Source organism: Pristis pectinata, chromosome 15 (genome assembly GCF_009764475.1).
Source record: "Pristis pectinata isolate sPriPec2 chromosome 15, sPriPec2.1.pri, whole genome shotgun sequence".
Taxonomy (NCBI): domain Eukaryota; kingdom Metazoa; phylum Chordata; class Chondrichthyes; order Rhinopristiformes; family Pristidae; genus Pristis; species Pristis pectinata.
In genome coordinates, this window is record NC_067419.1 from 25,805,757 (window position 1) to 25,820,654 (window position 14,898).

At 39.4% G+C, this 14,898-nt stretch overlaps 1 protein-coding gene across 19 annotated transcripts in view; it reads right to left on the reverse strand.

Moving 5' to 3' along the window:
* Positions 1-14,898, reverse strand: part of LOC127578488 (dedicator of cytokinesis protein 4-like) — a 719,988-nt gene that overhangs the window by 487,841 nt on the left and 217,249 nt on the right. For all 19 annotated transcript variants that reach the window (XM_052030584.1, XM_052030581.1, XM_052030587.1 and 16 more), the window contains 3 exons: positions 12,275-12,423; positions 5,172-5,258; positions 4,948-5,052 (listed from right to left, as the gene is read on the reverse strand). In XM_052030584.1, coding sequence (XP_051886544.1) covers positions 4,948-5,052; positions 5,172-5,258; positions 12,275-12,423 — 341 coding nt within the window. The remainder of the gene's footprint in view (positions 1-4,947; positions 5,053-5,171; positions 5,259-12,274; positions 12,424-14,898) is intronic.

The window sequence follows — 14,898 nt, forward strand, 5'->3', positions numbered from 1 at the left end:
TTATAGATGGTGTTTGACTGTACTTACCACACATCCTTGTTGATAGCCAACGAGGAGGAGATGTTATTACCGATCCGCACTGACTGTGGTCTCCCCATAAGGAAGTTGAGGATCCAGTTGCAGAAGAATGTATAGAAAGTGGAGACGTGGTTCAGGGGTGAAGAGCAATAGTCGGCGTATTTACAATGTGGGCCAAAGCTTAGCAGTGTATCCTTTCCAGCTTAATACAACTTGAGGAAACCAGTACACCTGTCATGTGATGCCTCCAGCAATGGAGTGGGTGTGTTCATCTCAGTAATGGAATCAGACTACAAGCTACCCCTTGCATATGGTTCTCACACTGCCACCTGTAGTGGAACAAGCTGTGCACAAATCAGTAACAAAGCTGAGGCAATCAATTGACGTTATTTGATTTCAGAAGTTTCTTGCTGGCAGGCATTTCAGTCTGGTGACCATGGGGTGGTGATCTTTTGGCACAGTTGGCACATTCCAACAACAGCAGCTGCAATGACTACGAAGATGTGCCATCTTGTATTTACACATTGAATATGACACAAGCAAGCATAATGGACTGTTACAGTTGCCTTTTCATAATGCTGTAGTAGGCAGCCATTTGGCCCATATGAATCCATGATGGCTCTGAGAGTAATCATATTTCCCCACTTATTACCTTGTAACCTATTTTCTTTCAAATGCCCATCAACGCCACCCTGATTTTCCTACCACACACTACACTACATTGTGGGGTAATTTACAGTAGCCAATTAACAACTTTGGGATGTGGGAGAAACTGGAGTACACAGGATAAACCCACGTTCTCACGGACAGAACATGCAAACTCCACTCATACAGTTCTGGAGGTCAGGATCGAATCCGGGTCACTGTACCCCTGTGGTGCAGGGAAATTTTCAACTGCAAGCTGATGATGAATGTTTTGACAAAATGGTTGAGATTGCAAGGGCTACTTGTACAAATGTTCCTTTGCAGTCAGTATGAATATACTTTGTTATGATGAACGATGGAGAGAGGTGTGATGAGATCAGACCTTTTGGCTGAAGGCAGCCTGAGCTATCAGTGTATCATGGGAGTCTGAACTGGGCCCACAGAGCATTGGCCCTGAAGATACTACATGCATGGACATCCATGCATAACAAAAGGGAATTGTTCATAAGAAGCAGATAGCCAGAGGTTAGGTGTATTAGCCTGGAATAGATAAGAATATTAATGTCCTGCTCCATACATCCAAACTGCAAGCCACAGCTGCCCACTCCTCTGCAGCCAAAGTGGAGGTGACTGGAATGCACCTTCCAAATGGTACATGTGGATGACTTTCAGCAGAGAAATGGACTACCTTCTTTCACTGGCTGACAGCCACTCAGTCCAGAAGTTTTACCTTTCAGGTCATGCATCTCCACAGAATACATCATTTAAGCCTCAACATCAGTTTATATAGCACCTAGCCCCCCCCCAAGAAACTGTTTTATGATAATACTCCATGTTTCAGGTTGACAATTTATAACCTTCCTCCGCTCAGATGGAATCCAGTCTCATTTCAAATCCCCAACCACCCAGAGTCCAAAGAGGAGACTGAAAATTCTGCACACACACTGAAGGAAAAAATAAGCAGCAATTATTGGATGAAATGTCCATGAGACTTCTTCCACCTGTGGTTCTGGTTATGTGCAGTACTCAGACTCCACCAGAAGATATTTCCCAGCTGAGGTGCTATACACTGCTGGTGGCCGATAGAGTTTGGTGTAGCCGACTTGGAAGGGATGGGTGGAAGAAGAGGAAGCAGAAAAGAGAAATGGTTTCAGGTGAAATCGGCAAACCAGCAGCCCATGGAGGATTATCAAGATAGAGCCATGGAGAGATTGCATGTGCCACCCAAGAAGATGGTAATCGATAATATGGGATGCAAAATGTACCTGGGTTTGAGTTACAGGATTGGTCCCATGATCCAGCTATTGCTGAGCAAGACAATGAATAGGAGACACAATTTACCCAAAACTGAGTAGAAAATGCACAGCCTCTAGGAGGAGAAAATCCATCAGATTTAAGGGCATCCAGAGTGGACACCAGGAATGATAATGTGACCGTTGCATTTGAGGTGGTCACATGGGTTAAGTAAATCCATAGGTAGATGAAATTTATAGTTGTTGATTTCGTACTTTTACCATAAAAACATAGTTTCATGCAAATAGTTAACTGATGATGATATGTTGATAGCTGTTGTTGGTATGGGTTTGTTCATTTTGGGAAAGTAAGACTGCATAAGGGGGTTTATGTACTTTTTAGAAACTGTGCTCCACGTGACATCACTTTCGATGTAGAGTTGCACCAGCTGCTGTTGGTTGACTTCAGACCATCTTCAGTAAAACGTGTTAGGTGCTACTCCACCTTTATGATTTGCCTTACTGAACATCAACACAAAACAGTCTCTGGATGCCACATCCACTCATCCTCCTCTTGCAAAATGCAATGAAAGAAAATAGAGCAAGTACACATTTGCCTAGAAATTTAATTCAATAGAATCCATTGACAGTGATTTTTCATGCATTAGTATAGCATTAGAAGTGATTTTGCAAATTCGGAATTATTTATACCTATTTTGTACTGAAATTATGTCCTTTGTCTGCTTGGATCAGCTACTTCCTGTCATGATTCACCTTCACATAAATATCAAATCCCTGTTCTAGTTCCTGCATGTGATGCCATCAAACTGCTTGGCTCCCATTACTTGCTTAATAGTAGAAATTGGATTAAAATGTCATATTTCATAACTTTCATAAATGTCAGTTTTAACAAGGATTGAAAGGAGTGAATCCCGCATGATTTTATAGAACATCACTGGGACATTGATTTTATACATCACCCACTGTTTATTCAGTGAATTTTGTTACATTAAAAGTTTTTGAGACATCAAGGCAGACAGCTATTGCAGCCTATGTCTTCCAGGTCAGATCATGACCCCCAGCATACTGCGGCCCCCAGCACATGCCCTGCCTGTTTTATGACCAATTGTAGTCCCTGACTTATTTCTAATCTGATTAAATTCCTAGCCCTGAACAGCTGAGGAAGCCTTTGGGTCATTAAAATCCTACCTCACCCCTAACATCTCCACCCTCACACTTAATTCCCTGTTCCCCACCACCAACCCTTTCCCGAATCTCCACTGCAGCCTGAGCTGCTCCTTTGCTCATGGGTCAGTGTCCAACTGTGACTCTGAAATACATAAGCAGAGTTTTACAATCTCAGACAGTAAATCACGACAACACTATCTTAGAGAAGGATGTCTCAATGTTGTATTTTTGTTTGGTGATATCTGATTAGCATTTGGGCAAAACTTAGCAGACCAAATCTGGGTGCCATTAAATTTCTAGGCTCTTGTGTTTTCCTTTTGACTGATGCAAATTAATACGCATAAGGTGCTTAGACAAAGGGGCACAGAATAAATACATTTTGAATTCAATATATATTCAAAACATATTTAATAACTGAACATCAATGGTATTAACATAGAGTCAACAAATATGTGCTCTAGTTACTGTAACAAAAGTTACAATAATTACAAAAGTTATGGTAAAACATTTCTAAAAAATAACTGTTCACTATTGTCTTGTTATCTGTTTGCAATTTTAAACATTTCCTTGTTCAATTGATTACAAAATAATCAACATGGTTAAAAGATCCATTTTCTGGAAGTACAAGGGATTATTTAAAGTATTTTTGTATCATTTTATCTCTGCTCTATAATTACAAATAAACTTAACACCTTCAGCCTAAAAGAATGATCTTTATTCCTTTTTGATTCAATCCTCCTGTGCCATGCAATATTTCCTCTGTCATGAGATGGCAAGCTGCCTGATCTATGTTCTAAGCTGCTCTCTTTGTAACTGAGAGAAAATACGCCAATTACATGGTGTTTAATTATTTTAGAAAGGGATAAAGATTTCACTTATTCTGGATTTTATTTCTGGGGACTAAATACTTTCCTCAACATCTGTTGCATATCATCATGTCACATGAAATCTTCAGGTAGAAGACAGAGAGATCAATTCGTTTTCACCACCGATTCCAATCCTGAGGCTGATGTGCTTGATGCTTTTATGCATACAATGTCTCTCTGGCAATCAAAAGCCAGAGGAATGAAGCAGTTTTGCATACATTCAGACAAATGTTCTTCCAGAGGTGTCAATGTGGATCTGGCCTTATTGAAACTTTTCTAGAGCTGCTTCCACTGTTGCATGGATTACCTGAGCTAGGAATCATTTTGAACAGTCAACAATATGTGCTTTAAGAATGGCAGCAACCCTCACTGGTGTTAACAGGGTTTGGAGGATGGTGAATGGTGGGGAAATGCTACTAATCCCATTTTGAAGCAATTCCAAACCCATTACCAAGATGAGAGGGCACAATATTAGTAGAAAAAAGAAAACACAGATAATTGTGATTTATACTTATTTAAATCTTTATTGTACTTATTTTCTGTGGATAGGAGTAAAGAACATCAGCTTCGAAATCGGTGCAGGTTAGGATTATTTTGAACACGAAATTGCATTTTAAGATCATGTGGAGAAAATCATGTCTCATGTCAAATTGGTCAAAAGATTTCCAGCTTGCACTCAGTAACTATAAAGTTAAGTCTTGGTGTTGGAAAATACCTTTGAATCTCCTTTTCCTGCATCCCCTCCCCCCAATTCTGCTACATATCAAACTCAGCATTGATCAGCCCACACATCAAATTAATGCAATACTTCATATACGCAGACAAATACTCTTCTCTCTGCAATTATTATACTGTCAAAACTCATCATTTGCTTACAAGAACTTTAACAAATGAACCATTCGCTAAACTCTAATTACTACCTTTACACATTTACATTGTAAATTTGGCAAATGAATATCCTATTTTTAAATCACATGCAATTTATATCATGTACTTACTCTTAGGAAGAATGGAAATTTCTTCCCATAAAATCCGACCCTGAAAAATTCAGGTTCCAAACGCTGTTGGTCCATGATTTTATCATAGAAAGCAGCTTCCATCATCTGTCGAATGAATGTGCAAATAAAGCTGCTTACAATCACTTTTTTTAATCATGTCTGTCTAAAGCAGGCTTGTTACACATCATGTATTTTTGAAATTTAACTGTTAAATTGTACTTTACCCTCATCTTGCTTAGGTTGCGGTAGTCGTAGAAGCTCTCGTACTGATCTGCTAATTCACGGCAAAGGATAATCCCATTTTCCCAGCACTATAAGACAAAAATAAGTCCATTTTGTACTCTATTGATACTGAGATTCATAAATAAAAAATTATTTTTTAAAAAAATCACTAAAAATCTACAGATTCCGCCATAACTCAAGTCAATGGAAAGGAAAATCAGTTAGGATGTATAGTAGGAAGCCAATCTGTCAACCAATTACACCAACATCAAAGCTGAGAGAGTTTCAGTGCCAAATCTCCAGTCACTCTCAGTCATTTGCTGTACTCAAGGTGGCTTCCTGAGAGGTACCAGTTGAAGGACACAAGGAGAATCTGCATTAGCTATTAGAACCTGCAAGTCTAAGCTGATGACCACTGGCATTTGGGCAGCCCCTTAGAACTGTGTTGCAAAGAGGCACCATGGTATTTCAAAAATAGAGAAATCCAAAAGCAAACTAATGTATAGCAGTGCACAGTGCTCTCTCGTGGTTCAGAGCTCCTTGGAGCAGGAAGAATCTGTTTGCTCCATGTGCAAGACTCAGACTCAGGTAATGAAGTCCAAATGCAAGAAAAAGAATCAGTTTCGAGTACAGCAGGCTCTAGTCTACAAAAAAAATTATCAACTATCTTTAATAAGGAAATAGCTTAATGCAGGATTTCTCTTTTTCCCTACATCTTTCATATGAAACCTGTATTTAATGAAGAATCAAAGTACAAGCTGCCAAAATATATTCTTAATCCATCATAAAGCAGATATTTGGAGATGTACTTCAAAAAATACTCACTAGATGCCGGGTATGAAAATGTGAAGTTATCCTGTGGACTGCACTCACCATGGCAAGCAATGTTATTAAACCTCCACATCATCAACTGGCAGAGCTGTAATCTTGTGACCACACCACCATGTGTGTTCATGCTGCGGTCACAAGATGAGTGTGACATGCCGTGATGTGTTGTGCTGCTTTCCATGCTGTTCAGTAAAAAAATACCTGGTACTTGCTGCCTGTCAAGACCCCGGCTCCAGGTTTCTCAGTTTCTAATAATCATCGGATGACCATCTTCCAATAGAGTGACGTGTGCAATATATTTTTGGGAAGTCACAGCTGATCCGAATGGAACACAGCTGGTAATAGAAGCTCAGAACCCAGTCATCAATGGTTGCAGACTCAGTCATATGTTTGTAAAATACTTTAAATGCCAGAAATCTTTAGTGAGAAACAGATTACATCTGATGAATTTTATGTCCAATCTAAAATGATAATCATCCTTGTTTTTCGGAAACGCTGCCGGACCATTGTGTGTTAATTTCAGTCACCTGATACTTGAGAGAGAGAGAGGTCTTTAATGCTCTAGGTCATTGACCAGCTAGATTAGCTCATGCCAAAGTCAAAAACTTAAACAGGAACCTCATTTCTGTCTTCACAGAAGCTGCCTGATCTGCCGAGAATTTCCAAATTTACAGCAACAATAGTACTTTGCTTTTGAAGAAAAATATCTCTATGTAATAAACTGGAACTATGCTGTGTATGGTTCCCCATTTGATATTTGAGTCCTCCAGATGTCCTGCATTCTAATGCCAAAGAGGTTTGGAAACATTTCAGTGGCACTTGGGGTGTACAGCCAGCAAGTGTTTGAAATGCATTATTCAGTGGTAAGTTTAGTACTTCTTTTCCAGGCTTAGCCCTGGCAGTTCCTACATCCTATAAATCAGATTGCCAGAGAAAAACATATTCGATCAGATACGAGTTTTCTTCGGTCAAGGCTGATCTACATTTATGTATCTTGCCAAAAACCAAGTTGATGAGAGTTCTTTTTTTTTACTTGTTTTATCATGAGGACATCGACTTTCTTGATACCTTTGGGATCTCACCTCTCCCAATGCCTACACTCAAGTCTCCCATGATGACTATCTTGTTTGCAAACAGTAACTTAGTAATTATATAACGAAGAACACAAAAAATTTCTTCCTTGCTAAAGTGGTTTCCTCACTTCAGTGACATGAGAAGTTACACCAAGTCATTTACCACTATAGGGATACAATAGCATAGTTGTTAAATTAACTAGTAATTGAGAGACTTGGATTTAGTAGCTGGGGAATATAGTTCTGGAATTACAAATCCAGCATCAGTAACGTTGATCATAGAACTATCAATCAGCGTTAACATTTAACCAGTTCACCATGTACTTTATGCAATTCCAGACCCATGGTCAGGAGACTGACTCTCAGTTTAAGATATATTAAATTTGGGCTCGCTAGTGACACCCACATCCTGTGAATGAAAAAGATTGCTCCTAATAAGGAGCAATTACGCAGAAGGATCAAAAGTTCAACAAAGACTTTCACAGTGGAACAACTGAACCACACCACTTGATAAAAAAAAAGCTATAATTTATACCAAAGGGCTAAAGAACATGAAATAAAAAAACAAAAGGTGCTGCAAGTACTCAGCAGGTCAAGCCACATGTGTGGGAAGACAAAAAGAGTTAACGAGGGGTCTTTGCCTTGAAATGTTAACTCTCTTTCTCTTCCCGCAGATGTGGCCTGACCTGCTGAGTACTTCCAGCATCTTCTGTTTTTATTTCAGGTTTCCAGCATCTGCATTCTTTTTTAAATATCGGCTCAAGAACATGGCCTGGCCTTACCAGCAGCCAAGATAATGATACAAGGTATACAAAATTCTCTGCTCATATTTGGAAGTTTAAAGTTTGTCTACCATCTTGCAAGATTTTGTGCTCGAGAACTTGATTATTAAACAGGTGAGATCTGACTACTCTGCAAAAGGGTGCTGTATTGGAACCCTCAATTGGACCAACATCATAATGTTGAGAAATTACCATTGTCACACTGACAACTACCTTGCCTTGACTTGCTGTCAGCATATAAACTAAGGGATGATGCATTCTAAATGATTTATTGTAAACCAGTTTCACGTTTAACCTGCTGATACAAGATAAGAGAAATTGCAGGTTAAGAAGAAAGGCTGAGTAAGACATTTCAAGAAGAAATCCTATTATAAAGCAGCCATAACCAAGTTCAAAGCTTAGCACAGCGTTAGATTTCAATGGATAATAAGTCAAATCATTCTAATTAAATGTGTCCGTCACAGCCTTGCAGTACAGTTGATGTATTTTTTCTTCCCAAAGATTATTCCCCAAATAACATAGGTCATTGTTGCTTCCCTTCATAAAAGATGATCAGTTCTGCGTCAAGGTCATATTCAGAGTGGCTTTTAGGTTAATATCAAGGATTCCTCATTAATTTCAAATGGGAGGGGGGGATGTTGGTTTGGTCATGTCCTACATACCCAATGTACGTGGCACAATGAAGCAGAAGGTTGAAGATCCTGGAAGGAAAGTCATTTTAGGCTGCCACACAACACAGACCATTTTGCTTAGGCCGTCTGCTATACCCTGAAGGTAAACTTCTATTCACCTCCCCGCTTCTGCCAATAAAATTCCAAGTTTATCATCTGCTCGCATTTTACTGTTGGACTTGAATCACAGGCAGGGAAGGTTGAATCACTGAAAAATTAAAATTAAGGCTGAGTGACACCTTTTACAGCGTGCATCCAATTATGCAGTACTTTGGTGTGTACTACACACTGCACATTTACAAGGAATGTTCAGGATAATAAATATAAACCAGTAAATTTAAATGGCAATGTGAGAATATCCTCTGAAGAACCTGAGTTTTTTTAGAAACTGGTTTTGAATTGTCACTGACTGTTGCCTATGTTTTCAGGAGCATCGGATGGAAACTATATTGTGAATTTTTTCCCATATTTCCAGTAGAATTCATCAATGCAATCCTCACAAACCAATGAACTTTTTAACTAAAGGTCCAATGAAGCACAGAAGATAAGTCACACTGCACTCAAGGTTATACGTGCCCTAATATTAGCGGTTCCACAAACTCCTCTGCAGAGTCACACATGCTTTGAGTTTGCAGATGATTTGAGACTGCACAGATGCCACTCCTCAAAAGGAAGTTGTGGCATCAGACTGTTGTATGCACGATATGTGAAGGCTTCACTAATTGTAGTGCTGTAGCATCGTCAGAGTCTCCCTAATCACAGTATGTCATGCTCATCAAGTACTGCGTGAAATGTTACCACGCTGGATGATCAACAAGCAGCACAGCTCAATTGAAAGCATCATGGCAGATGCAGTCACCCATTTTTGCTGGTTCTGCCAAGATTAACTGGAAGCAACAGGGGCTATACTCCCATCATAAGCTCTTGGTCAAAAAAGAGCTATGTTTTCATCATATCATTACCCAGCCTGCACTATAAGACCAGCACAACTACCAAGAGTATGGCCACTTCTTCACAGGCATGAGCAAATATCGATTTGGGAGTGCTGTCACAGAGAAATAAACAAGTTATCTATTCGTAAATATTTCAGGCAACACTGTCCACAAGCAACTTATCAACAAGGAGAACTGGGAGGCCCTATTACATGCTTGCAACTTGATCCCCAAACATTTCCTTCACATTCATTTTTCCAGTTTATTTTTAGCTGAGTGGATTCGGAATTGGCTTGCGCACAGAAGGCAGAGGGCGGTAGTAGATGGAGATGATGCTGCCTGGAGGTCGGTGACTAGGGATATTCTGCAGGGATCTGTTCTGGCACCCTTACTCTTTGTGACTTTTATAAATGGCTTGGATGAGGAAGTGGCGGGATGGGTTAGTAAGCTTGCAGATGACACAAAGGTTAGAGGTGTTGTGGATAGTGTAGAAGGTTGTCGTAGGTAACAACAGGATATAGACGGGATGCAGAGCTGGGTGGAGAAGTGGCAAATGGAGTTTAATCTGGAAAAGTGTGAAGTGATACACTTTGGAAGAATGAACTTGAAGGCAGAGTACAAGGTTAATGGCAGGATTCTTAGCAGTATGGAGGAACAGACAGATCTTGGGTCCAAGTCCATAGATCCCTCAATATTGCTGCACAAGTTGATAGGGTGGTTAAGAAGACATATGGTGTGCTGGGTTCAGTTCTAGTCTCCTCATTATAGGAAGGATGTGGAAGCTTTAGAGGGTGTCGAAGAGATTTACCAGGATGCTGTCTAGATTAGAGAGTATGTCTCATGAGGAAAGGTTGAGCGAGCTAGGGCTTTTCTCTTTGGAGTGATGCAGGATGAGAGGTGACCTTATAGAGGTGTATAAGATGACGAGGGGCAAAGATAGAGTGGACACCCAGCACCTTTTCCTGAGGGCGGCAATGGCCAATGCCAGAGGACATCTGTTTAAGGTCAGAGGAGGAAAGTTTAGGGGAGATGTCAGAGGTAGGTGTTTTGTTTTTTTTTGTTACACAGAGTGGTGGGTGCCTGGAACTCACTGCCAGGGGTAGTGGTAGAGGTAGAGGCTGATACAATAGGGAGATTTAAAACTCTTAGATAGGCACATGGATGTTAGAAAAATGCAAGGTTATGGGCTGTGTAGGAGGGAAGGGTTAGATTGATCATGGAGTAGGTTTATGTAGGTCGGCACAACATCGTAGGACGAAGGGCCCATACTGTGCTTACCAATTCTAAGTTCTTTCATCCTTTTTGGCATTAGAAAAAGCAGTTGAAATGGTATGTCAACATTTCCAACAATTGCAAAGATTGCCTCTGATTTAGCTGCTTTTGGCATTCCTTAACATTCACCAACATACAATCATCCAATTCAGGCCATTATAGGCGGCTTCCCTAAACATATCCAAAACTGTGGCTAGAGCCATGCTAACTTTGCAAGTGAACTGACCCTACTTGCTATTAACAAATTACCATTCTGGCTAGAATCACCCAACGTTTTAACCAATCAGGACGAAGTTATGTCACCAGTCAAAAACTGGCTGGATAAATGCGAAGAAAATTCACATTTTTTTTCTGCAAATGTTAACAGATGTTGGTAATCTGGCTTACAAGTGATTCACCAATGCAACAAGAAGAAAAAAAAGGTTCTCTTTCAAAAGCTCAAGCTCACAAATTTAAACATACAAAGGCAATGACGGAAAAAACAACTCAGCTTGGCTTTATATTGGCCAGTTTGTCAACACCAACAATTAAGACACCTTGAAGATTAATATACATAATTGAATGCTTGCCGTACAATGTCAAAGAAACAACTTCAAAACAGATACTGCAAATCCAACAATTACATCTGTTGAAATAATTTCAAATTAGATATATTACCTTAAAATAAACAAGTAACACATATTTTCTTTAGATGCTAGCATCAGAAAAAAAATCTAATTTAGAAGCAGCAGCAAACAGGCTGAGCAGTTGTAAATTTAGCAATTAAAGATAAAGCACTTTGTGAAAATATGCACTCAATATTTTTCACAAACAACGAAGTTTTGATAGGTAAAAATATAACTGAGTCTTTGAACTAACAAAATATCCTGTCCCAAACCTAATGTATTGCAAGATTTTCTCGTTACTGCAATATTTAAAATACATTTTTTTCTTTAAATGCCACTAGCCTTTGAAAGTGAACAAGTAAAATTCTACAGCATTAAATCCCCATGACTTCCGACCCCATAACAGCAAAGAGTACATTACAATGACAGGCTGAGCATCCTTGTTGAGAATATCAAGCTATAAGGTAGAGACAATGAGCCATTCTGGATACCAATAATGCTCTACTGCTTTAACACCTACACAAGTATACACGCAAATTTAATTTGATGAAAATTCCATGCTAAAGGCATAAATTTATTAATAGTTTGCACAACTGTCTCTTTAGCTTTTGCAAAGCCCAGCTTTCACCCCCACAAAAAATAAATATGCAAAAGCTGCAACTGAATCAAAACCACACAATTAAGCAATAAGTTAATAAATACAAAAGTGATATTTTGTTACAAGTCCCCACTAACTAGACCCTACCAACAAACCACGAGAGACTGAAGACAAGTGCAAATGAAGGAACTTAGAATCAAATGGGCATCAGGGCGATGGAAGGAGTAAAGAAAGAGGGCAGATGAATGTTATGATTTCCTTTGCACAGCAGGATGTGGAGGTTAAGCACAATAGCAGATAGCTAAGCTTAGCAGACGGACACTAGCTGCAATTGCTGAACTTACTTTGCCCTTGTCAAAGTTCTGGATGATGGTAAGATGGAGGATCTCCTTGCGCTGCCACTCAGTCTGCATTGGGTAATGAAGGAATTCTCGCAGTGGCCTTTCTGACCACTCCAGGAGCTCATCATACAACAGCAGAGTGTATGCAGCTTCTGCATTACAGAATAGAGTTGAACAAATATCAACAATGGGAAACCATGAGTGAAATTACAAAAAAAAATACATTTCATAATATTGAGTTAATGAAGGTTGTAATATTTATTAGGTGGGGTCTGTTAGGTGGGGAAATTTGTTGCTCTTGCATTTTTAATTCACTGGGTACAAGAGGGTATAGGTTTGGGTGCAAGTCTGGGTACAGACAAACAGACTTATAAAACTGGCCTGTAATTAAAGTTAGTAACGGAGTATTATTCATCTTTTATAAAATGGAAACATTTTTAAAAAATACATTATGTATCTAAATTATTCATGTTATGTCATTTAAAAAATGTACAGAACATTTATTCAGCTGATGAGCTGTTGGGACTTTGTCCCCGAGAAAGACCAATACATTATTTCACAAATGCAAAAATGTGTAGAACTAGAGATAATCATAGATTGGTTGTTGCTTACATTAATACTCTTAAGGAAGAGATAGCCAAGAATTATCCTATTTCACTCTTTGAAGACAAGGTTGATAACTTGATCACCACTTTCGGTTTGCCAGCATGTAAGAATTGTTTTAGAGCAAATAGCAGCCTTCACAACAAAAAAATGCAGCAAACCTTGTGATTACGTTTCAAATACATTTCTAAATGCACCATAGAAAATGCTGCAAAAAATCAATGAGGTCTAAAAATATTAGAATAAAATTCAGTCATTTTTTAATTAACATGCTTTAATGGGACCAAGTCAATGGACTGGTCATTATTTGGTCTAGACTCTACTATCTGCATTATTCACAAGAGAATTTAATATCTTTGTATCAATAACTTAAGTCAACTGCAATCAAATTATGTAATGGAAATAGTGTTGTCTCACCGGGTTAAAACTAAAAAATGCGTCACTTCATCAACTGCTGTTTTTAGCATCCTCTTAGAGTCGAGCTCTGTACTCTTCACATATTATGTAATTTTTACCCTTCTTTTCCCCTCCATATTGTCTTTAAAAGCACCAATACTGCACAAACTCTCATCCACTGACATCAACATATTCTGTTCAAATTTCCTGCCCAGAATAATGACCGCCTGGATCTAAGTCATACATTAAACATATACAACTGCAATTACAGTGTAATGGCTTTTACTCCTCTTGATTCCTTGCAACCAGCAGTTGGTAGTTTATTCCATCCTCTATGCCATTTTCACAAAGCCCTTTAGTGGGTTCATCATTAATTGCCCTGCAGTAGGCAGTAGGTTTCCAGAAATGCCTCCTCTACTTTTCCTATGCTCTTCTCGTCACATGCTCTTCAAATCCCATTCTTTGCCTTGCCTTCTTCTGTACCAATGCACTGCCTTTTCAGTGACATTAATTGCAGGCTTGGGTTAACTTTTTATATCCTGATATCACTCCATTTTACCTCTTCCCTGCAACCACGGTTGATCATTTTTGGAAGTACCATCCCTTTTTCTGACTGCTTCAGCAGGCTGAGGCGGAGAATGCAAGAACTTTATTGGAGGCAGGATGGGGTGGCAGGACTGTTGCCAGGCAAGCAGAGAAACTCTGCAAGGGCTGGGATGCAGAGGTCCAGCAGAATTTAATGGCAGAAATTCAGTCTCGTCAGTTTTCTACTTGTCAGCTGGTGAAATTAACAAACAGGATACTCCCAGAAATCCAGGAGGGAGCATGTGTGAAAGATGAGAGCTTGGCAAGGTGATGTCATCATGGGAGGGAGGGAGAGAGAGATCAGGGTGGGAATTGAGAATGCCATGGTGGGACACTGGAGGGAGGGTACTGGGAGTGTTTGAGGGATATGAGTAGCAGATCATGGCTGGATCGAGAGGAAAATGGCAACTCAAGGAGCGCACAAAGGCCCAGAGGGAGCTTTAAAAGCTCACATACAGAAGTGGACTGTTCCTGTTTCTATTTTATTGACGAGCATCCCAAGGATTTGTCTACCAAGGCCAAGACAACTGTAACATTTAAGTCTGTTTCCCTGTTGTATTATTGGAGTTTATGTTTATGTGAGTTAAGTGCTGCACTTCTCAACAGCGGGACAGGCACATCAAAAATTCTGGTCAGGAAAAATAGTGACACTTGCTAATCCAGTGGGTTGACAACACATGTAGCACATTAAACTTTTTAACCACTGTGGAGAGTTAATATCAATGCTTTCATCTTCAAATGGACACTTGAGAAATTCTGCTTCAAAGTCTGTAACAAGAATGCCTATTTCCACCTCCACAATATCAAAAATTTCTGCCTTCATTTCACCCAATTGAAAGTCTTCATCCACATATTCCTTACCTCCATGTTCAATGTCTCCATAGAATTTTACCTTTCCCAGAACTTTTCCCCCTTTATCCCATCCCACATTTCTGACAATGCAAATTACTGATTAGTGTCCAGTTCCCTCACCCTCTATCGGCTACCCTGAATAATTTAAATCTCTTGGTAATTTTGTTTCGGACAAGGTTCCATACAAGTTG